At 48.4% G+C, this 23,555-nt stretch overlaps 1 protein-coding gene across 1 annotated transcript in view; it reads right to left on the bottom strand.

The window, feature by feature from the left end:
• Positions 1–19,541, bottom strand: part of LOC8028812 (protein tyrosine phosphatase domain-containing protein 1) — a 130,299-nt gene extending 110,758 nt beyond the window's left edge. The window contains exon 1 of the mRNA XM_042286941.1: positions 19,476–19,541. Coding sequence (XP_042142875.1) covers positions 19,476–19,541 — 66 coding nt within the window. The remainder of the gene's footprint in view (positions 1–19,475) is intronic.
• Positions 19,542–23,555: the final 4,014 nt, after the last annotated feature.

Here is a 23,555-nt window from a genome sequence, read left to right as displayed (position 1 = left end):
CCTGTATTGAACTCAATGCCACCATGAACACCATTTTCGGGTTCTGGTCACACCTCCACGCAGGATGTCCTGCTTCAGATCAAGGAGGATATCCTTGACAGAATCTCCTGTACGACAACGCGGGCGGTCCTGGCCCTGGATATAAAGGGCGCCTTTGACGTCAGTCACACGCTGGTGTTCGAGAACTTGGCCTCAACTGGGTGCGGGCCCTGGATGTATGATTATGTGCGGGACTTCCTGAGCAACTGGATGGCCACCATCGGAATCGAGTCCATCCGCACAAGCACCATCCCGATACCGAGCAAGGGCAATCGGCAAGGCTCGGTCCTGTCACCCACCTTGTTACCTGGCGATGTGCAAGCCGCCTCCTCTACTGGAACGGATTCCCCGGATGAAGCATACACTCTATGCCACTCTATGTGGACGACCTGACGATTTGGGCTACGTCGGGATCGGACAGCGGGAGGCAAGACTTCCTCGAAGAAGTCATTGAGACGGTGCAGAACTACCTCGAGGCCGGCAACCTCCAGCGCGCCCCCGATAAGTCTCAGCTGTTGCTCCTCCGCGCGGGCAAGCCAATTCCCGAAGAAGAAGAAGGCGGACATCCGCCTCACGTTAAAGGATGGTACCCCCGTGCCGGTGGTGAAGCGGGTTCGGATCCTGGGGCCTTCACCTCCAGCGGGACGGCGGACCCAAGTACACGGTCGACCGACTCGTCAAGACAACCACGCAAGTCATGCGCATGGTGAGAAGGATAACGAGTCACAGACACGGGCTCGAGGAGTCGGACCTGATCCGGCTGACCCAACCACTCGTCGTGAGCCACATCGCCTGCGCAAATCCGTATCTCAACCTGCTGTCGAGAGGTAAGGGCAAGATGGACGTGATTATTCGCAAGGGGTACTAGCTGGCACTGGGGGTGCCGCCATACGCGTCGAACGCCAAGCTCCGGCGGCTAAGTGTAAACAACACCTTCCAGGAACTCGTCAACATGCACCTAGCCAGTCAGTGGGAGCACCTGGCCCTCACACTGAGTGGGCGGCATGCCCCGAGCTCGCTCGGCATCGCCATCCCCGCATCGCAATGCGAGGCTATCCAGCTGCTGCTGGCCCTTTGGGACAAGATCTAGGTGGCACCAATCCCGTGGAAGCTGAACCCATCTTTGCATCCAGGTCGCTGGATGGCTCCCGGTCCCTTGATTCCGCTTGGTCCCGTCGTGTAGCATAGGGCCCCTGGTAGCAATTGGGCTAGCCCAGCATTTAAGCATACTCCAGCCTTTTTGTATGTAAAGCAAAACAATTACTGCAGCTGAATACTTCTTACCTGACAATAATCGTAGTTTGCACTGCTCAATGCCCTTCTGTTTTATCTAAAATACCGCAACTAAATACTTCGAGTACTGGTCGGAGCACTGCGGTGCAGGTGAAGTTTCTACTTCACCTGTTGCCCTTCTGTTTTATCTAAAGTACCGCAACTAAGTACTCCGAGTACCGGTCGGAGCTCTGCGGTGCCAGGTGAAGTTTCTGCTTATAAAAAAGTGTCTGCCCAAAAGCTTGCTTCGGTACCACAAGCTGCAACAGGAAGCCTGATGCAGAGGCTTTAAGAGCAAGCTCCATGCTTTGAATGTTGCTAAGCATGCGCGCTTGTGCAGTGCAACTGTCGTTCAGGACAACGTGCTCATTCTTGGCATTTCAGTTTCACTTGCACTTAAAGGGATGTTGAACCGAAATCTGGATTCCATAAAACACGGCGGCAAAAGCGTGTAACAAGATGCTACAAACACCAAAACATCACTCATACAGCGATATTTCGAATGGATGACCCTATTTTTAAAAATAGGAGGCGCATTTGACAGATTTGTTTGTCTTGTTTCTCCGAGAAGGAAAGGGAACGACCTCGCGTCTCCTCCACCTCGCCGCCTTGAAAGGGCGAAGCAGAGAGAGGAGAAAACGAGATATCTCGACGTCACGCGCCTCATCTGTCTCGTTCAATCTCAACCTTTTTCTCCAAATACGGCCGTCCATTCGAGATATCGCCTTGTGACTACGAGTAGTGTTTTAGGGATTGTAGCGTCCCGCCTACGGCTTCTGCATCGTTTTCTGAAATCCAAATTTCGGTTCAGCAGCCCTTTAAAGGGAAACGGAGTGTGGCAGTGATGGGATGATTTCTTGTGTCAGCCGGAGTTGCCTACCATTACCACTGTAGGGCAGCAAAGGCTACAGGCATGCAAGAGCGACTTTGAGAAGCGCTTTCGCAGAACAAGAGCTTGCGATAGAGCGTGTACTAGCTCGCACTTGTCGCCTTCGACCGCGCTGTCACCCTGGCAAGCCTTCGGCAACACCTTCAGAATGCTCGCATTCTTCAAGAAAGCCACAATGTTATGAATATATCACAACAATGCCTGGCTTTTATTTTTTTCTAAAAAAGAGCATTTATGAAACTTTGAAAATGCAGCAGTGCACGCTCATTACCTTCGGTACTGCTTAGTACGTGCTCACTCACGCTTACCTTATCCAGGCTGAAAAGCTTGTGCTCAAACGGGGCATATTGAACACTGGTATTTGTCTTTTGACTGAAGTAATATACAAAGTATGAACAGGAGTGATAAAGAAACACAACATTTAATGCCGGTCATCTCCACTTTTAAAAAGTATCTCAACGTGAGATTAATTTGACATTTCGTAGTAAGGGTGATGAATTCCAGACAGGGTGACACAAACCGTTATGATAAAAACGTAAAAACAAAATGTAACTACTCCATACAGGTGCCTAATACCTAGTTTGATGACTAGGAAACAACACGGAGGACTAGAGAAATGTGATGAATATAAATGAATAAAGCTGGTCATGAATTGAAGCATGCCATCTCAAGAAAAACAAACAAAGCCTTTAATGATTTCGAAAATCGGAACAATCCTGGCAGGAGTTTCACAGACTTTGGCGATTGCACTATGTGATCAGCAATCAGGCTACAGGTGTTTTCTTGATTGTATTAATCACCTTGATTGCAACTGGCCGTAGCTGTGAGTAGATTAGAATAAGACAAAGCCTCTCAAGAAGGCAGCTCGTATTGTACGTCTTCTGGCCATGGGCGAAGCCGAAAAGCCAGTAGGCCGCCATGACCACAGTAAAGCCTTCGAAAAGCCAAATGGTTCCCTCCTGCATATAAAAGCAGAATTGATTCAGTCAGAGAATAATAAAGGCCGCACTGATGAGTATGATTTTAAGCATGAAATGCTTTTAGCTCCCGGCCACCAAACTGATGACATATCTTTTTTGGGAACTAACGCCAAAAATCACTTCAAAACATCCCAGGTTTCGAAGTTGACTTTTGCGTTGGTTTTCTTATTTGAAACCGGCTTTGAAACCTACTGGGTCTCGAAGTCAGTTTTGGATCAGAAAGGTGTGCACTAGCAGGGTTCAAAATTTGCTGTCAAAATTTTGTTTCCTTGAGACAAGGAAACAAAAAGAAACATACACACCACCGTCTCAAAACCAGCACAGCATACAGCTGTCATTTATTTCCACAAGTCTTCTTCCTTGTCATCCCACACGCTACACATGCTATGGAACCTATTCCTATACACACTATGAAACCTATTAATTCCGAACTACAGCTTTAAAAAAATTATCCAACATTCAAATTACTTTTTTGTATGCCATCTCACTACCGAATTCTAAACCAAGAGCGCATCATTCGTTTAAACCGTTTGAAGCAATCGCCTGACGAGGAGCCCGTTGTCGTCACGCTTTGACGGCGCCCTTTAGTTCACCTTTCTGCCGCCGTCTTGGGGGGGGTCTCAGGCATCGTCCCCGCGCGAATATTACCACAACTGTTTAATTGATTGGTGCGGCACACAAACTTCTGTTCGGGCTGGAACTTGGTCAACAGTGTCTGAGATGAGCCCGACGCCCATTTCAGACGTCAAATAAACTTTCGAAATTGCTTTTATAATCTCTTTAGGAGTTTGAATGCAGGTGTCTATAATTCGCAAAATTTAGTGGCCGCGATTATGTCCTCTGTGACCGATTTGCAAAAATAAATGGCTTTACAGTAATGATTCAGATTGTGATTTATTGGGAATTAACCAGTGCTGTTAATAACATGCTCTGTATTGTCCGCTCTGCTAGTGTTTTTTCTGCCGTCATTGCATCCACGCAGCTTGAAAGTGCACTGCTTTATGCGACAGGTGGCACGCACACACCGAGGCACTCACTTCATAGCGTGGCATGTGGTGGCAGCAAAAGCCTCTGCCAAAAACATGCTAAGCACAGCATTTGTGGCGGCAGAAAAGATACAAGGCTATTATCTTGTTCCCGAGAGTATAGTATGTTGCAGGTTAAGATGGTACGGTGAGGGGAAGAAGCTCCGTCTACACTCTTTTCACTTTAGCAGAAAGGATGTTATAGAGAAAAGAAGGAAACCGCCAATCGTGGCAAGCAAAGCCTTTTTGGACTGGCAGAAGTGATGGGAGGCACCAGGCAATGTAAAAAAAGGGGAAGGGGGCGGGGGGTGGACTGCAAACGTGTTTACCAAGAATAAAAAGGGGGAAGAGTGAAAAGAGGTATTCTTCTGTAGATTCCTTTTTCTCCCAGAGCTGTGAATGTGCCATGGCCGGGCTGGGCTCAGCTCAATGCCCCAAATCATATTTTAAAAAAAAAATTATTGCCGGCAGAGTTTTGCGGACTCCTAAAATGCCTTTACAGAGAGGTTCCACAAACCCTCTTTCCAGAACCGTTGGCCTAAATTGCGGGCATGGGCACCTGCAGTATGTTTTGCAGGAAAAGGAGGGGGAGGGGGGGGGGGCAAACCTTGTTTTCTTTTAAAGTTATAGGTTTGAAAGCTACACCCCTTCAGAATAATCCCGCCCCCCTTTTCCGCCACTTTGCTGACGCCCATGATTGTGGGCACCTCATCACTTACAAAATGTTTCCTAGGACCCATGTGTAGAAAGTAGGAGCCACCATTCAAGCCCCTGTCATGACTACAGTGCAGACATATCACAATAGCAGGGAAGAACAATAAATAATAATGGACAGTCTGACCGGAAACAATATTGGTACAGTTTCAGACTCGCTGCTCAGCTTGCCAGCTGAGCCAGGCTAGAAAAACGAAATTGGCAAAGTGAATGAGTTGCGAGTATAAAGATGCAACAACAAAACCCTACTGGCATTCTTAAAAAATGCTGGGGCCTTCTTGTCAATGGAAAAGGCACTCAGTAATTAAATCCAATACTCTTTCGGATAGTGAGATTGATATCGTGGTAAGGTGGGCGCTTGTCCCAAGCTCTTGTTTTAGCACCAGTGGGTGTCAAGTTACACACAGCCAGAAAACAAATCAGCATAGCCAAACGAAGCACAGGACAATTGCATCCGTAAAATAGCCGATGTTCCATATTTCAATTAGTTTTTGATCTCACTCTGCGCAGCACACAATTTATAGCAGACGATTGTCCCTTTTTGGCTCTGTTCGCAGATGACTTGCCAGTCTGTTCGTCGTTTTGTTTCTGTCAGAGAATGATACCTACCTAGTAGCAAACTAACTCATTATTATTCCCTCATGTTAGCAGGCGATGCGTCTGGTAGCGGTATTTTATAGCGAGCTCGTTTCACACGCACTGGCACCGTTCGAGTTCTCTCCCAGAATGCATTGCACTCGCAGAGTGTTGCACTGAGAACTAGACTCAAACCAATTCGCCAAATGCACCAAGTGCGGAAGACTGATGCTGCCGCCATCTATGTTGTAGAAAGAATACCGACCTCAAACCGAAACTGGTGCCTTGCTGTTCGGAGTGATGGGTGGGAATGCGAGAGTACAGTCGCTACCAACGATTATCTACAAACGTTGGTCGCTGCAGCCTTTAGTTTATAGTTGCGATTACTTCAAGCAACACGGCCGTCATAGGTATAGTTACAGACGGCGTAAATTTCCGCAACCAGCTGTCTACAAAGCAGCTGGTTGCGATCTTTCAATTCTCATAACCGTTTACACTGAAGAAAATGGATGATGCTGTCCGAGCAGAAGCTTGATCCATTTCAGCATGGCATTATGCGTGGACCACTGAAAGGGTACGCATTAAAACTATTCTGCTGGAATACCCAGCAAAACTTTTCGATTTCGATCGTCATTACAGGTGGATCAGATATTAGCTTTGGTGAGGGCGTCGAGAACGAGAGCTTTCTCGAACAAATATGACGGGGCAAGTTAGCTGAAATAGGTAAATGTTAAACATGATGATGTTGCCCAAGCCTCGGGTAAAATCACTAAATTTAGCTTTCTCTGATGCTTATTGGGCAGTCAAAGTTTCTGCTGGGGCAGTTTTGTCGACAAATGTTCAATTTTTCACCCGCACACGTTGGTGATAAACATCTCGGGGGCCGCTGATGCATTTGGTCTGAGCATTTCTTTACACACTGGTATATTTCAGCGTTTTTATGGCAACAGCGCGAAAAACCTCCAAATAAAGCACAGTTTGTCAACTGCTTCCTTCATGAAATAGGAGACGCTCACACTTCAAGCTCGCGTTTGATTCCGTTGCCCGCGGGACGCAATTTCTATCAGAAAATCTACTTTTTTTCCTTTCAGTTCTGCGACACATCGTAGCAGACAAACTTTCGTCATCTGCTCCAGCACCTTGCCGGCCTAGCCGGAGCGAGGCACGACGGGATTGCATTTTGGCGCAATCTCGATTTTCTCAGTGCAGCGAGTGCGTGCACGCGTGGGGTGTCAGCAATGAAACGAACTCGGAGGGTGCAACCACTTGTGGAGTGCCGGCTGAAACGAACCCGCTCGACGCTGCGAGTGGACACGCGTGGGCACGAGTGCCGTGAAACGAACTCGCTAATACTTCTTCAGTGCAAGCCGGTTGAGACCTCAATGACCAAAATCGGGCTCTCGGTGAGATGGAATGGCAAACTGAGAATGATTTCATGACCAGGGGCCAAACAAATAACAGGTGCATTGTATGGTGAGAGTATTAGAACCGAGAAGTTTGGGAGGCGACCTTTTACAGCGAGCCGGGGCGACATCCTGCTGAGGACAAAATTTACCCCCTCACTCACCCTACAAAGGCCAAGATGGCGTTAGCTGTCGGCATATTACTTTTGTTTTTTTGTTGGTTTTTTTTTTTGTGCGCATTTTACGTAGGAAATGTGAATTATTATATGCGGCCTTATTGAGGTATGGTCTGTAGCTGCAGGCGAAACTTCAACCAACATTCCGAGCATGGTTTCCAGGGCAGACAGTGCATGAATCACAGATGGTATATGAAAAGGAAGAAATGCCACCACACTTGCAGGAGCATTGCAATATATTTACATCCTGCACAATCAACGCTGCTGATGATTTGAATAAATTAAGAGGTTTTTTTCAACTTTGTTTCTAAACAAAAACGTCTCAGCGAAAAAGCTGCACTCTGCTCGAGCAACATGTTAAATATATTCTGGGCCATGGGGAGAAAATTACAAGTGAGACCGCCCAAAGGCCTTTGACTTAAATGCCATTTGTATGCCCGCAAAGCGGGGTCTGATGTTCTCCTAAAGCGCGAGACAAATGGACGGCAGAACCGTCCGATCCGACAGTCCGAACGCCGCTCCGAATTGAGACACACGCACACACTTCCGATCTTGCAAGCGACACAACGATCCGTTCGGCTCCGCCCAGGAGATCCAACTCCCAAGCACTCCAGCGGAGGTCCGCGTTCATAGATCTCTGGTCCCAGATTGATGGTTTAGCTCGCACGAGCGAAGCTAGGAGCTCGTTCTTGTTAGCGCGTGCATTCTTTGCCGGGGCCATCTTTCTCGAATGGATCAGCGGGATCCACGCGTCCGGCTTCCCGTCGCCCGTCCCGTTTTCTTATTCGTCCCGACAGACCAAGTATGTCATCATGACGTCCGCGCTAGCTGTGCTGTCATTGGCTGGACGCATCCGACAATCCGTCCGCCGTGCAAAACTATCTGGCGCGTTTGACGCATGTCGGATCACCGATCTGACGCCTGAAGCGACCAAATGTTTCGGATCAGGCAGTCATACTGTCGGATCGGACGTCGGATCGGATGGATTTTTCGCGCATGTGTCTCGTGCTTAACTCATGAATCTGCAAAGAACAGTATTTCAGTGTCTGAAACACTTACACCGCCGCTTCCACAACCCCTTGCACAACCGCCTTATATCGTGTGGAGGGGGCGGGGGGGGGGGGGGGGGTTCATCGACGGGAGTTGCCTCCACCGATAGCTTTCCATACTTATAACCCAATTATAAGGGTAAACGTGACAAACACGGTTGGAAAAGCTATGAAAATTCTGTCGGCATAAGTCTCACCCAGCGCCTTTTACACTGGGTAAACGAAGCCCCGCTTCTCAACGTGCTTACAGCTCACAACGGCCGATGTTGACGGTGCCTTTCCCATCCTTAGTCTGACTGTCCATGCTCTTTTTAACCTCGAGGTTTTCGGGTGGTAGAATATGATACCAGCTTCTTTTTGGAAATTGCATTGCAGCGCTGAACAGTAGGTCAGCATGATCACAAACCTCCGATCGTGAGGAAACGGGCGCAGGGAAGCCAGCCAGATGCCAGAACGCGAAGCGGAGTCTGTCACCAGACGTCACGGTACACCTGACCCAATCAAGATGTGGCGACCGCAGCGACACTTGTGTTTGCTCTGAAGACTAATAGTACTCCGTGCAAGCAATACCATTGATCTCCACGACAATTTGCTGGATCGCGTGTCTCCGCTTGGTCGTTGCAGCTCAGGTGCGGCCACCGGATGGCCACCTTGGGACAAAGATTATCAGTCAACGTTTTGGAGCGTTGCGGAGGCTGGGCGGCAGTAAGCTGAAGACATGTTTTCTGCTCGTTCGTTGTCATTTACCGAAGAAGTTTGTTAAAACCCCGAACGGTGAGAATTGCGTTTGAGAACACGTGGAAATTTTTACGAAAGCTCAGCACCGCAAGAAAAAGGGGCAACTCGTCTAACGCAAGTCTTAACGTTCTGGCGGCATGATCAAAGCTTCCTTGGCATGCCAAAGTGCTGCATCTTTGTCTTCGCACGCTTGAATACCGATCAAGAATTAACGCCGTGTGGATTTGTTTCGTGAGTGCAAAGAGCATGAAGATGCATGTGCCTCTGGAGCAGCATTTTACTTTACTCTTACGACTGTATTTGTAACTTGCGGCACTTGCAGTCCAGAAGCGGGCATGATCCAGTGGCGACAAAGGAGGGGTAGGAAGCTATGGCGACAACGACAGATTGCACACAACCATATGGACGGGCCACGTTTGAAAAACTTCAGATATCGCCGCTTCATACTTTTGCCTTCGAAAACCTACCTTCTTCCACAGCATTGCTCTATTTGTGCTGTCATGTGATCCATTTAAATAGATTTGGAACATAGCCATGGTTAATCCATAATAGCAACCACCGATTTCGTTTCCTATTGATAGCAACTCGCTGGAACAGCTGGGTGATAGAGAAGACGCCTATGTGCGACATACCTTCAAAGCTCTGCCATGGCATCGATTCTTGATAAGTATCCAGGCGTGAAAAGGCACAGAGACGCAGCAGTTTGGCAGGCCCAGGAAGCTTTGATCACGCCGCAAGACCGGCGAGACTCGACGTTCGACAAGTTGTGCATTTTCTTGCGGTGCCGCGCTGTTGCAAAAAATTTTATGCGATTTCAAAGGAAATTCTTATAGTTTACACATTGCGAGCGTTTGGCGCTCCTTTCACTAAACAGAGGGGAGCGCCGCCGGAGACTGACACTCGAGCGTGCTCTTCGTGCTCCGAGCATTTCTTGGAGCACAAGTGACTTCTTTGCGCTCCGTAATGTCACGTCCACAAACAAGATGGCTGTGCCATTGTTGAGATTGTTGAAACAAAAGGCGTAGCCGGACAGCTGCTCCTTTTCAGTCATTAGTGGTTAATCCAGCAGGTAAAAACAATTTGATTTGAAAGCCAAGACAGCAATTAGCATTCCGGAAAAGGTTTGTTCATGCGCCTTGCCTGAGAACAAAGTGATCTATCGAACGAGCGTGCTGATAGCTCGGCGACAGAAAAGTTGCCGGCCGAGAAGACAGTGGGACGGCTGCCCTTTTTAAACTGCTTAGTCCAGCTGCAGCGAATAAAGATACCTAGATTGGAAAGCCGAAGCATCAGTTAGCATTGCGGGAAAGGTTTGTTCGTGCATCTCGCCTGAAAACGAATTCATCTATTGAACGGAAGGTTACCGACAGCACAGCGACAGAAAAGTTGTTGAGATGAGAAGACAGTCGGAGCGCTGCCCTTTCTAGGATGCTTTGCCCAGAGAATCAAGATACTTCGAATGGAAAGCCGAAACATCATGTTCATGTCTCGCCTGAAACGAATTGACGTGCTATCTATTGAACGACAGTGTTCCGGTATCGGCATAGCACATCAACAGCTTCCATCGCATTCCGTCTCGCTGCAATATGGAACCACGAAATATCTGGCAAGTGTGAGAGTTTCGTGCGTCGACAAACAAGTTCAAGAATGTTGTCTTTAATTCAAATATAAACAGCTTGCACGGTCAATAAATAGATCAGCCAAGGTGCCTTTCCCCGCACGTGCTCGAAGCGAGTCTCCAAACCTCTAAGAAATACTTAAACGTTCGTAGAAACTTCATAACGTCGCCGTCTCTTTTACTTTGTACCCTGCCGCTCTACACTGGATTTAATTAATTTACCACCGAAATAATTTTGGCTTCTCCCACCCGTATCCACGGGATGCCAGGTTCGTCATAACCGTGCGGTGGGAAGGAGCTTGTGCGGCTTGTCAATAGATTCGGTGTGTCGCGCTCCTGTACGCCATGCGCCGTTTAGTTGCTGTGCCTGGAGTATGAAACTCGGAGCGTCAGAGTAGGGGTAAAGGAGTGTGGACTTAAAGGGGAGCTGCAATCATACTTAAGCGTCTACCTCTTTTGCGGTTTCCACGTCTCTTTGGGTTCGGGTAAGCCAGCGGGCGAGAATAACTAAATATCAGTGAGTCATATTTCAACCGGACGACGCGGAAACCTCCTCCACCTACGAGGGCGACCCGCGTTGCCGAAAGCGCGGAATATGTGACGTCTTTGGTCCTGGGCTTACTACTGGTCAGAGCCGCTAAAAGCTTTTTTTTAGTCGATACAAAATATAAGTATCGCGAACCGTTTCAGTTATTTATAAAAGTAGTTTTTGTTCAGTATTTTAGATCAGAAAAGAAACAAATGCAGTTTATAAAGTACGGAAACAAGAAAAGACCCGTCGACAAACCCGCCACCAAGCGGTGAAAAAAACGGCGCATACAGTAAAACCTCGTTATAACAAAGTTGAAGCAGCGGTCGTAATTATTTCGTTATAACCATTAGTTTGTTATAGCCAATGTCCATTTCTTCCCACTATTAGCAAGCAAGGGGAATTATGATTGCTTTGTTATATCCCGTTTTGTTATAACAAGGTTTTACTGTACTAGAAAGGCGTAGTGGGATGAGGCTCCGACGAACAATGGGCTTAGAAAGGTCCCGGATGTACGCGGTGGCGCTGCGGTCGTATACTGGCTCGAGGATCCGACCGGTTCCGAGCGTTCCCAAGGCTTTCGGCGCGGGCTTGGCTGGCGATTTGACCCTTTGGCGGTATGGCAGCGCGAAGTGGCTCCCGTTCTGAACTGATATTTACCCCATGTTTACCGTCGTTTGTGGCCAATGAAGTGTTATGCCGAATTAGTCTTTAATCGCGCGGCAAATGCAATGCGAGCTGCCCTGGCCGCCCACTTCATACAGCCTAGTCAACACGTGCTTTAGTGGCACCCTCTCGAGCCGTCGACACTGAGTGCGGCAGCCGTGAGCGCTCGATGAGCTCACTACTTCACGGCCACTCAGACCATGACCTACGACGTCATGAAGGATGTTATTTTTTGCTTGTTTTTGTAAGTCTAATTTGCCTATAACTTTTAAAATAAAGCGAAATTGGAGAAAAGTTTCTTTAAATTACTACGTTCAGTGCGCTCAGGTTCGGTCCAAATTAAAAACCAGTCCAAAAGTTATTGCAGGGCCACTTTAACGCTCCCAATGACGACAAACGAGCAAAAAACATGTCTGCAGCACGCTGCCGGCCAGCCTCTGCAACGCTCCAAAAGGTTAATTTTCCGTGTCCCAAGATGGTCGTCCGGCAGCCGCAATCACGGAGCGGGGAAGCGCAATTTAGCAATTGTTGTAGAGATCAGTAAAAAAATATGGAATGCATACCCTCCTAGCATCCATCAGGTAGGGATAAGCATTCTTTGCAGTCTATATGCCCATCAATATCAACACATGTAGCCATTTGCAGGCAGTCGCATCCTTTCGAAGATCAATCTGGCCTTCGTCAGGCACCAGCTTTCGCTCTCAGCACACAGCCACTGTTGGTGGGCTTCGAGGCTGCTCGCATCTTCACCCTCCACAGGCGGGGCAGCCCCGGTCTGTAAATGTAGAATATGAATATGGCAGGTATTATTTGATAACACTTTATGTTTTGGCCGTGTAAAGAAAATCTGCATTCCATTTTCTAACATATCTGTTATGAAATAACAAGGTCAGGTGGAACGGCTCGAGTTCGCTGACTGAAAGACAGAGGGCTTAGCCTGAACCAATATCCTAGCAGCCTTCGATATTGGTGTGGGGGGAGAGAAGGCTGAACCTCTAAAGATGTCTTCAAATGATTCTCTAATTGCTTAACTCCAAAGTTTCAGGCTGCTGCACTTTAACGTTCTGAACTTTTTCCAACATATATTTGCGCTGTCGCTAACCATGTTCCATTTGCCAATTTTTTACACGCCCCTTCTCCTCCAATCAGAACAGCACGAGAGTCCGCCGTGAACAGACTTGGCATCATCGTGTGTCATATATCCCCGATGATTGCCTTCCCCACTAAGATGCATTAAAGCCAAGGCTCGAGCACAAGCTCATAGCATCGCTAGATGGTCGCACTGCACGAACCCTCGTGCAGCCTGAGTATCTACTAGTACTGGTAAAAGCGAGCGAGTTGAAAATGAATACTTAAAATCGAAAGAATAAAGCGCGAGGGACAAGCCCAGGACAACCACGTAAAGCCTGGTTCAAACAGTTGCGTTTGACCGCGTTGCGGCTGCGAGAAACCAGGACATCCCTGCTGCTTATATCGCGTGCCAAGATGATTCTTTGAATTGGAATCCACGCTTCATACGAAGCACAGATGTGCCGGTGACTCGTTTTCGGTTCTAAACGCAACGCAGACAGACACACTCAAACGCAAGTGTCGGAACCGACCTTTACGGTACAGGCTCACAGTAAAGCTGTGAGCCCGAACCGTCTCGCACGTCTAGCCTTCGCTTTAGTACATCTCAGGATGAGACGGAATGTATCATAATAGAACCGATGTGGTCTCACCATTCTGAGCAGAAGTGCGTGAGTAACCGATGATATTTTCGTGGTCGCTTGCACGTAAACAACCAAGGAGCTTGTACACAACGCCGGCATTCATCTGGCTTGAAAACAACTTGAGCGTTGGCTTGGCTTGGATGTCAGCTGCCCATTGTGCTTACTTGAACTTCACGAAATCCTCTAAATTGAGCAGGCTGCTTCTTGACTTCTGCTGTCGGCGCTTATGTCTGCAATTCGGCGGTTTCCGAGTTCGACGATTCGGAAATCATGGGTGTACCACCGCAACACCCTCTTAACACGATTTCGGTAGCCGTAGGGTGTAAAAAGGATGTACGAAGGGTGTAGGCCTTTCCGTACACCCTTGAATATTCAAAAATCATGTAAAAATGGTGTAGGAAGGGTGTGAGCTCGGAAAAACACCCTTTTAACACGAACATGGGTGTTGAAATTTTTAGTGTGTGGGTGGGAGGCGTGGCCAGGGGTCCAGACGATGCGGGCCATGGTAAATTTATCGGGGCCTATCATGAAGAACACGCGGGCCACCTGTGGGGGCAGCACGTTCTTTGCGAAAATGCGGCGCGAAGCTTGCGACTCGATGATTATCGTTTATGCTTGCAGATCACCCAATATATATATACATATCAATTCTTCTTCCTAACAATATATATATATTCGCCTGGCGATTTTTAATGGTGCCAGTAAACAAACCAAGAAGTATTTTGCTACAGAGTCACACATTTCTTTTTATACAACAAAATAACTCAACTGCTCGCAACCTAAACCAAAACATGAGCGCAGAGGTTCACGGCCGCTACATGTGGACGATCTGTACCGAGGAGGAAGGGAAATGTAGAGGAGAAGAGGATTGCCGGATATCGCGTAGCTGCACCTGACCACGTTTTTTGTTTGTTTTTTCCCCGCTCTTTTGGCGTGTCAAGCAGACGACGGAGTTGCGTGCACCGTTTGTCGTGCGATTGTTTCTTACTTATACCCTTTCCGCCCGGTGTTTTGCGCTTGAAGATCGATTGGCCGCTATCACGAACGAGAGCTCCAAAGTAGCTCCCCCACGTCCGTCGCAACGTTGGTCCGTTGTTAGCCACCATCACGTCGTTCAGTCCTGGGAAAGTCGCCATATTCAGAATGACGTGTACATGTACTTCCTGTAATCTGTGCAACACTTTCTTCTGCCAATCAACGTATGGAAAGGTTTCTGGAGGCCGCCAAAAAGGGTTCAAATTCTCTTTTATTTTTAATATTGAATATTTGCCTTGGATGACCCACGACTTTGAATATATTTGGTATGCTATAGTTTGAACACCACGTGATCATTCAAAAGAGAGTGAGCGCGACTGAAATTGAACAATTCTCGACCTGCTCTTCTAGGGCGGAAAAAAATCATTTGAGTCGCAATTTATGTTCTGGGTTGTTGGGCGCTTATAGGTCGTGCTCAAATAAAAACCTTGGCGAGCATAAATACTCTGTCAGTGTTTTTTTAACCCCGCATACGACAATGTGTCTTTTCGACTCTAAACAGGGAAATTACTTGGGTCCTTAGCATGATTTCACAAACATAAATTGGTATTCGGTGATAACAAGTTTTATTCCACTCAAGACGAATAAAAGGCAGAAGTTTCTATAATGGCTTTCATCGAAATTGAAGCGCAAAATGAATAAAAAAATCACGATTTTATCGTCATTATAAACGCGGGCACGGGAATAGATGGTACGCCAAAGTTATTAGGGCGAAGGCCGAGTTAAAAGTTAATTCTCAGACAAGCTAAATAAAAAAAAATACTTTAGGAAAACACTTTGAAGATAGAACAAACATAATGTACTGGGCAAGAGCCGGTTCCGTTAGTTACATTGTGAAACGATTCCGGTTTTTATTTTGACCCTCTTGTTGCTGGCGAGTTGTTCTCGTGAAACTTCTCAAGTGTATTTTTGAATGATACTCAGAGTCTGCGAGCTCAGAGCCACGAGCGTTTAATCATGTTTTCACGAATACGAATAGTGTTCTCGCCGCATTCAACATCCATCACTCAGAGTTAGTAATGTATAAGGGTATTAGACTTTTGAAACCGAACCTTTCATCGGGTTCTGATAGTGTACAAGCGTCCATTGTCCTGGTTGTTCTGGTCCGCTTGTGCTGGTCTTGGCTTACATTTTTGACTTGTCAATTCAAAACTTTGTTTTTTTCAAAAACGCGGAAGTCAGTAGTTGTAGTTTTTATCAGTGTTGCGCAGTTGCTACTCCGGAATCGGAATGATTCCGGAATTGTTCCGCACTTTCGCAACTTCGGATTGGAATGGGAATGGAATGGCGGCAGCGTTGGGGGAATGGAGTGGAAATGGATTTAGATGCGTTTTGCTCGGAATGAAGTGGGAATGAAATTGGCTCGATTCTCATGCAAGCTGTGTTGGTTTTCATTTAAGGCCTACGGGCTAATGGCGCAATTCGTTAGGGCATGGAAAGTGGCTCTTGAAACAGCATAATTGCTCTGGAGGTATCTGATGGCTCGATTGTCTCACTGGTGTATGCCCCGTCGAGGAGGAAAATGGCGCACCCGCAAAGAAATAACCAAAACTGAAAAGTGGCAGACGGACAAGGTGTCCTTGCTGGCGCCGCGAGACGCGACAAAGCGGCTGTTGTAATCATGCGCGATTAGCATGTAGCTGTCCAAGCTGTCAAACCGAACCGAGCCTTTATTTTTAACTCAACCGGAACAAGACTGTGACCGAAATCAAACATTTAATATTGAACCAGAACCGGAACGGAACTGTAATCTCATGTAGCTGTTACCGACCGTTGCATCGGAAAGGTTCCGCGTAATGAAATGTTAGCCGCACCTTCTTACTGGTGGCGGCGCGAAGTCAAGTAAATACGTATTCATGACGGTGGCGTGAATGGCTCAATAGTGACAGAGGGGCCAGCTCATTTTTGACTAAACAAACGGCAGTGATGACATGAAGACAGTTCAACAATAATGCAAAAAAATCTGTACATTTCACGCCTATGTGCACCACGAATCGGCGTCGGCAAGTCGGCATGGATCCGTACACTTGTAAACTTGGTTTCGCCTTATACGATGAACCGTAAAGGACGCTGTGGGCCACCGGAGTGAATCTATAGCTCGCAGGGCGTCACGTGTCCTTCCGGTTGGGCGGAGTGACGCGGAGAGCGCGAAGTCACGAGACAAGCTACGGACTACACATTGGTCTGTGTAGCTCCTAGCGTCCATCGCGGTACATCATAGAAACTGAGTATATCTGACTATGCCGAGAGCACGCTAGGTCAGGCTAAAGAAGTATTAATTTGTTTGTGTGTCTGTGTGTGTGTTTGTTCTTTCCTTGCTGCTGAGCGATAATCCTGAAGGAAGAAAAAAAAGCAAACATAACCGTGAAAATAAAAACAAAAAAGTGAAAGCCATTTACAACTCCGTGTAACGCCGAATAGGAGCGCAGCTCTTGAGGACGAGGAGGGAAGGGTAGACCCCTCCTCCTCCTCCTTCTCCTCCCCCTCCCCTCATTCTTGAATATGCTCCGGGGGGTCACCTGACTTCAAAGGGAGGGGGTCACGTGACCTCGGGGGGGGGGGGGGGGGTCACGTGACCTCGGGGAGTGGGGTCACGTGACTTGGGGAGGAACGTGAACTTGGGTGGCACGTGATCTCTGGGGTCACGTGACCTCGGGGTAACATTGGTGGGTCACGTGACCTTGGGGCGACCTTGGGGGGTTACGTGACCTCGCGGTTACGCCGACGGCGACGGCGACGCCGACGCCGCTCAAGCCGGAAATGGGCGCCTAAGAGCTGCGCTCTAAAAGTTGACGGTTGACGGCGCGTTTGTTCCCCGGCGCGAAGAAGCGAAGCCGCGACGACCGCGACACTGCGGCGTCGGTTGCCGGGACGCCAGTCGCCCAGAGCCCTGGACGCTGCCTGAAGTAATTTTGTGTGTGTGTGTGCGCGTTTTCTAGGAATAGCAAGTCAGCCGTCGTATTGTCTGCTCTTTTTTTTTTCTGTGCTTCACTCGTCTTTCGATGAGCCTGCGCCGCCTTTCTCCTCTTTAACTCAGACGTTCGAGCAAGTCGCTCGGGCGCGCGGTATGAGTATTTTGCCCTTTCGATCTGGATGAGCATTGTACCGGCGTGCGGCCGTGTATCGGTAGTGCATGAAGCACTACTGATACACAAGACTCCACGCTAGGAGTTGTACTGCACTGGGTAAATTTCTTATCTACTGTGGGTAACAATATCACTATAATCTTGCAGACTAAACTCCTGCTGTCTAAGTAACCAAGGATTAAGGCTGCGGTCCCACGGCAGCCATCTTGAACAAGGCGTTAATTCAAACAATAGATGGCGACACGCACATGTGGGGTGTAAAGCCCCTTCATGTTTTAAAAGTAGCGCAAGGTGCGTCGGCGCAAGAGTCACGTGCAACGTGCAGCCCTTGGGAAGATCATGGCGGCACAGCGCAGCACTGAGCTAGATTTCAAGCGCCATGTTCTTCCCAGAAATGGCGCGCGGCATGTATCTAGAGCATTTCCACAACAATCAATGGCGCCACTTTTCCCAGGAAAGAGGGGCTTTAGTGGGCTGGCCAAATATTAGTTCACGGTGGGATCGCTCGAGCATGATCACGTTCTCATCGTTTCCTTGCTCACGCCGTTACCAGCTGTCCTCAGCTGGCTCAAGAGCATGACCCAGGAAACTCATCTATGCGAGTAAGAGCCGTAGCTCTGGGGCACGGGGCGCGAGCGCGTTCTCAAGACGCGACCATGTTATGATGGCTGCACCATCCAGGTGGCTCTGTAACGCTCGATTCTGCACGTGCCACGTTCGAATACAAGCATCTGTCAGCACCTGTAAATGCGCGATAACAAAACATGTAAGAAAATAAAAATTAAAAAAAAAAAGAATTATGCAGCTCGCGGCCGCAACGTTTAAACATTGCTTTCAGCTTTAATATTTGCATTGCTTTCGTTCATGCTTCCGCGACCACGTACGTTTCACTTTGCGTGATAGCGAAGCCAGAGCTACTTCTAAAAGCACGTTCCCCCGAACGATGCTCGCACTGCACAAGCGCACGTGCTTGACAGGGACACTGAAAGCTTGGAACACGCTCTTGTAGCCTCTGCTACGCTGGCACTTAAAATGGAACGGAGTATAGAAAACTCTAGTGGGGAAGCGTAATGACGCAAACGCGAACCAAATATTCTATTTTGCTCGCCTGGAGCGCTGCTCAAAACTTGGGAAATACGGGCTTATAGGGACACGCGGTTCGGAGGTTTCCACTGGCTTTCGCAATAAATCATACCAAGAAGGAATCAATTGTTGAATGACATGTCAATATTTTTTCAATGAAAAATTATTCTGCGGGAATGCACGCTCAGTACACTCAATCTTCCAAGATACCAGTGGAAGCGGACGTCTAGTAAACTGCTTCGCGATTTGCGGTACTTACCTCGCCATTATAATGAGGACTGAAAAGTGACGTCACAAAATATTGTGTTTCATGGAATCAGGAACATGGTATAAAAGTTGTTACATTATAGGAAGTATTCACTGGCGGCCATATCCGTGTGCGCTGCTGCTGAGCGCGTGCTGACGGCGAGCTTCCGCAGTCCTTTTGGAGCGTGTATTTAGCACCATCAAGGTTGCCGGTCTTAGCAGGCTATTAATGTGATCTCGTTCTGAGCATGCGCTCTAAACATCGCCCTCAAATATGGCGTCCAGTGAATACCTCCTATAGTTCCTAGAAAACAAACAGCGTTGCAATGTTTTCGGAAGAACCGACACACATAATGTTGTAAGTACAGCTTAGGAGGAATATGATGAAAATCATCAGAATAAATAAGAAGACGTTTATTTCCAATGAAGACGCTATGAATGAGCGGCGTTTAGCGACGGCAACTCATGGCCACATTGGCGACGAGGCTTCAACATATTTGAACGTGCGTGCAAGTATCACACCGAGGATGAACAAACGAGAACGTCGTTGTTCTTGCACGTCGCGGAAACTGAGATCAAATAGATTTACCGCACCCTGACGTTCCCGCCACTGGCAGATGGCTGCGAAACGACACTTACAGATGTCCTAGAGGCGTCCGACGAGCATTTCCGGCCGTACAAGAATCTCACGCACGCATCGTACATGTTCAACAGCCTCCAACACAAGGCAGGTCAGTCGTTTGACCAATTTGTCGCATAAGTGAAGCTCAGGGCGCAGGAACGTGCGTTCGGGACAGCGCAGGACCGCATTGTAAAGGACCGGTTGATCCAAGGAATTCGGGACAACGCTCTTCGAGAACGTCTTCTTCGGGAGGAAGACATTTCCCTCAAGGCAGTCATCGACCGGTGCAAGGCGGCTGAAGTTTCAAAGACCCACTCAGAGGCCATGAAACAGAACGAAGAACTAGTTCACGCCATGCGACACGACCGAACCAGCATCGCCAAGATTAGTTTCAAGAAGTCTGCACAGCGCTCACGCGACGGACGTGAACAGACTACTCAGCCGGCGTGCTCGAGATGCGCATCGCGTCATCGTGCTCAGAACTGTCCATCCTATGGAAAACCATGCATCAACTGCAACAAGAAGAACCATTTCGCAACAGTGTGCAACCAGCCAAAGAGGCAGCAGCAAAGGAGACAAGTGCAAGCACTGCTTGAGGCTGACGACGAGGCCAAAAACCTGGATGTACTCTCCGTGGACAACCTAGACGACGACAGTGAGGCATGGATGGAGAAAGTCTACTTGGATGGTCACAAGACTTTTGTAAAGCTCGACACAGGAGCACAAGTGAATGTCATCTCGAAAGGTGAACTTCGTCAGTGGGAACCCCGACCAATTGTGCGTCGGACGAGGACAAGAGTTTCTACCCACTCTGGAGAACAACTGCCTGTCATTGGAGAATGTGAGTTGAGTTGCACTGCTAACCAACGTAGAGGAAGCCTGAAGTTCATTGTTGTCGACCTCGATAGAGCTGTGCCCATTCTGGGGCTCGGAGCATGCAAACAGTACAACTTAGTTCAGCGAGTGCCTCGGGTCAACACAGTGATGGTACAAGGCACAAGGGACAGCAATAATCATACAACAGTAAGCCTGTCAGAAGCAGCACAAAGCATCATTGACCAGTACCAAGATGTGTTCACAGGCGCCGGCAGACTCCCTGGTTTTCACAAGATTGTACTGCGTGAAAATGCTCAGCCAAGTGTCTTAGCACCCGGGAAAATACCCAAAGCATTGGAGGATAAAGTGAAAGCAGAACTGAAGAGAATGAAAAATAAAAAAAGTGATAATGAAAGTGACCGAGCCCACAAGTTACGTCAGTCCCATCGTCATTGTCACGAAGCGAGACGGCTCCATCCGGCTATGTCTGGACTCGCGGAAGTTGAATGAAGACATCATGTGTTCGCACTACCGGATCCCGACACAGGAGACCCTCCTTGCCAGGGTACAGAATGCCAAGGTCTTCACGCTGCTCGACGTTTCGCATGCTTTCCAAAACCTGCAGCTGGACGAAAAGAGCTCGAAATTGTGCACCTTTGCAACACCATATGGCAGATACCGTTCCTTGGTTATGCCGTTTGGTCTCAACTGTGCACCGGAGGAGTTTCCACGCACAATGGACGAACTGTTCGAAAATGAAGAGGACATTAATTCCTAGTTTGATGATCTTCTTCTCGCTGCAAGCAGCGTGGAGGACCAATTGTGACCAGCTCAGACGAGTGCTCGAAATAGCCCGCAAAGTCAACCTCAAGCTCAACAGGCAAAAGTTACAGCTTGCGGATCCCAAAGTGCTCTATCTGGGACAGGAACTGTCGGAGAAAGGTATTGCTCCAGAGCTTCACAAGCTGGATGCAATCGCCTGCATTCCCCACTCCCACCAACAAGCAAGAGTTGCTACGCTTCTTGGGTATGGTCACGTGCCTCACAAAGTTTGTACCCAACTTGGTGCATGACACCTACCCACTACGACAACTTCTGAAGCAAGACACTGCATGGACCTGGGATGCGAACATGCAAGAGTACTTGCTGCTATCGGCACCAGTTCTGCGTTTCTTCGATGCAAAAGAGACGATGGTGTTTTCTGTAGATGCGAGCTCGTACGGACTGGGGGCGTTCCTTCTGCAAAACAAACGTTCAGTCTCGTATGCACCAGCCACATTGTCCGAGTCGCAGCGCCGATATGCACAAACTGAGAAGGAGCTTTTGGCAGTGGTTTTCGCCTTGGAACACTTCCACTACTTTGTGCATGGACGCCAGGTCATTGTGCAGACCGATCACAAACCACTAATCGGACTTTCGACAAAGCAGTACGATACAATATCCCCGAGACTGCAGCTACACCTAACCTACGTTCCAGGCAAGCAGCTGCTAGTAGCAGACGCCCTTTCCAGAGCACCGTTTATAACAAGAAAGGTGGACACGGCTGAAATAAAGACGTCGGCAGCTTCAGTTTGCCTAGTCGTTCAAGCGTCTCCTTGCAAGCTCCAGCAAATAAAGGAGGCGACTGGCATGGACACTGCACTTCAGCGTGTGCTTCAGTACATCAAAGACGGATGGCCCGAGCGCTCCAGCGGCATGAATCCAGAGACACGGGGGTTCTGGCACTGCAAAGAGGAGCTCCACTGCACAGACGGTCTACTGTGCAGAGGCAACCGCCTTGTCCTTCCTGCTGCATGCAGAGCAGATGCACTGACGAAGCTTCATCTTGGTCATCGAGGGATAGTAACTTGCGAGAATAAGGCAAGAGAGGCTCTGTACTGGCCTACCATGAACGCAGACATTGAAGCATTGGTAAAAAAACTGGACCACATGCCAGGAGCATCAGAGAGCTAACCCTTATAAACCCCTTCTTGACCGAAAGCTGCCTAATCTACCTTGGCAGAAGCTGGGAATGGACTTTTTCCATCTTGGAGGGACAAACTACTTGTTGGTCATTGACTACTATTCGAAGTGCATTGAACTCAAGAAGATGGTCTCGACCACAGCAGCAGCCCTGGTGAACACCCTGAAGGAGATCTGTGCTCGGTTTGGGATACCTGAAGAGATCATCACTGATCAGGGCCCACCATTTGACTCCATGGAATTCACGACCTTCAACAAGGAATGGGACGTCCGCCACAACCCATCGTCGCCACTTTGCCCCCGCTCCAATGGGCAAGGGGAGATATGTGTACAGGCAATCAAAGCATCCCTTCGTAAGGCTGCACAAGACGGTCAGGATCTCTTTGGAGTGCTTTTAGACTACCGCTCATCCCCCATGAATGGCCTTTCATCGCCAGCGGAGATGCTGATGGGCCGTAGGGTGAGAACACTTCTGCCAGTTCTCCCGCAACTGCTACGACCACGGTACCCACACAACCAGTACCAAAAGTAGCTACAGAGGCGCCAGAACCAGCAGCATCGTCATGGAGACCGGCACACAGCTCCGCTACAACCACTGAAAACTGCTGACGCAGTTTGGTTTTGGCTGACTGGAAGATGGGCTCCAGCAACAGTTCTGAGTGTGGGACCTCATCGATCATACACTGTCAAGTCATCAAGTGGTTTTGTCTACATGCGCAACAGGTACCATCTGAGACCACGGTTCCAGAAGTGCACCGCAGAGTCACCTCCGAAGGCATCATCTGTGTGTGTTCAGTCCCGTGTACCAGCATCCCAGCCACCTTCAGCTGGGAACCACCGAACTCGTTCTGGTCGTGCTGTGAAGCTCCCAAGCCGTTTTAGAGAGTGACTTGATTATTTTAATCGTTGCTAATTTCAGAAGCAAAAAAAGGACGTGTTATGTATATTGTCAGTTAGCACGTCACTAGCGCCACCTAGCGCCAGCTACAGTGTCCCCAAGCAAGGGCCAAGCCTAGTCAAGAGTTAGACTAGCCCCAATCATGTAACCGACCGGATATAAAACATGTGCTCTGAGTAATCCCAGTAATCCGATGTCATCCTGTAAATCCGTCCCAAGCATAAACATAACAATACTCTTTTGCGGTTTCAGTAGGCTTCAAAATCTTTTGGAACGGGGACAATTTACGTCAACAAGGCCATTTTTTAAGCAGTTCATCAGTAGTTGCTGCTAGAAATCCGGGCATCATAGGAAAGAATAAGCGGCACTTTTGCACAGTGCAGTTTTCCTGCTCCACGTACAGTTGTAAAGCAGCGTCCTT

Source organism: Ixodes scapularis, unplaced genomic scaffold (assembly GCF_016920785.2).
Source record: "Ixodes scapularis isolate PalLabHiFi unplaced genomic scaffold, ASM1692078v2 PGA_scaffold8__174_contigs__length_109621045, whole genome shotgun sequence".
Taxonomy (NCBI): Eukaryota; Metazoa; Arthropoda; class Arachnida; order Ixodida; family Ixodidae; genus Ixodes; species Ixodes scapularis.
The sequence above is the reverse complement of the archived record's forward strand: the minus strand, read 5'-3'. Positions and strand labels throughout refer to the sequence as shown.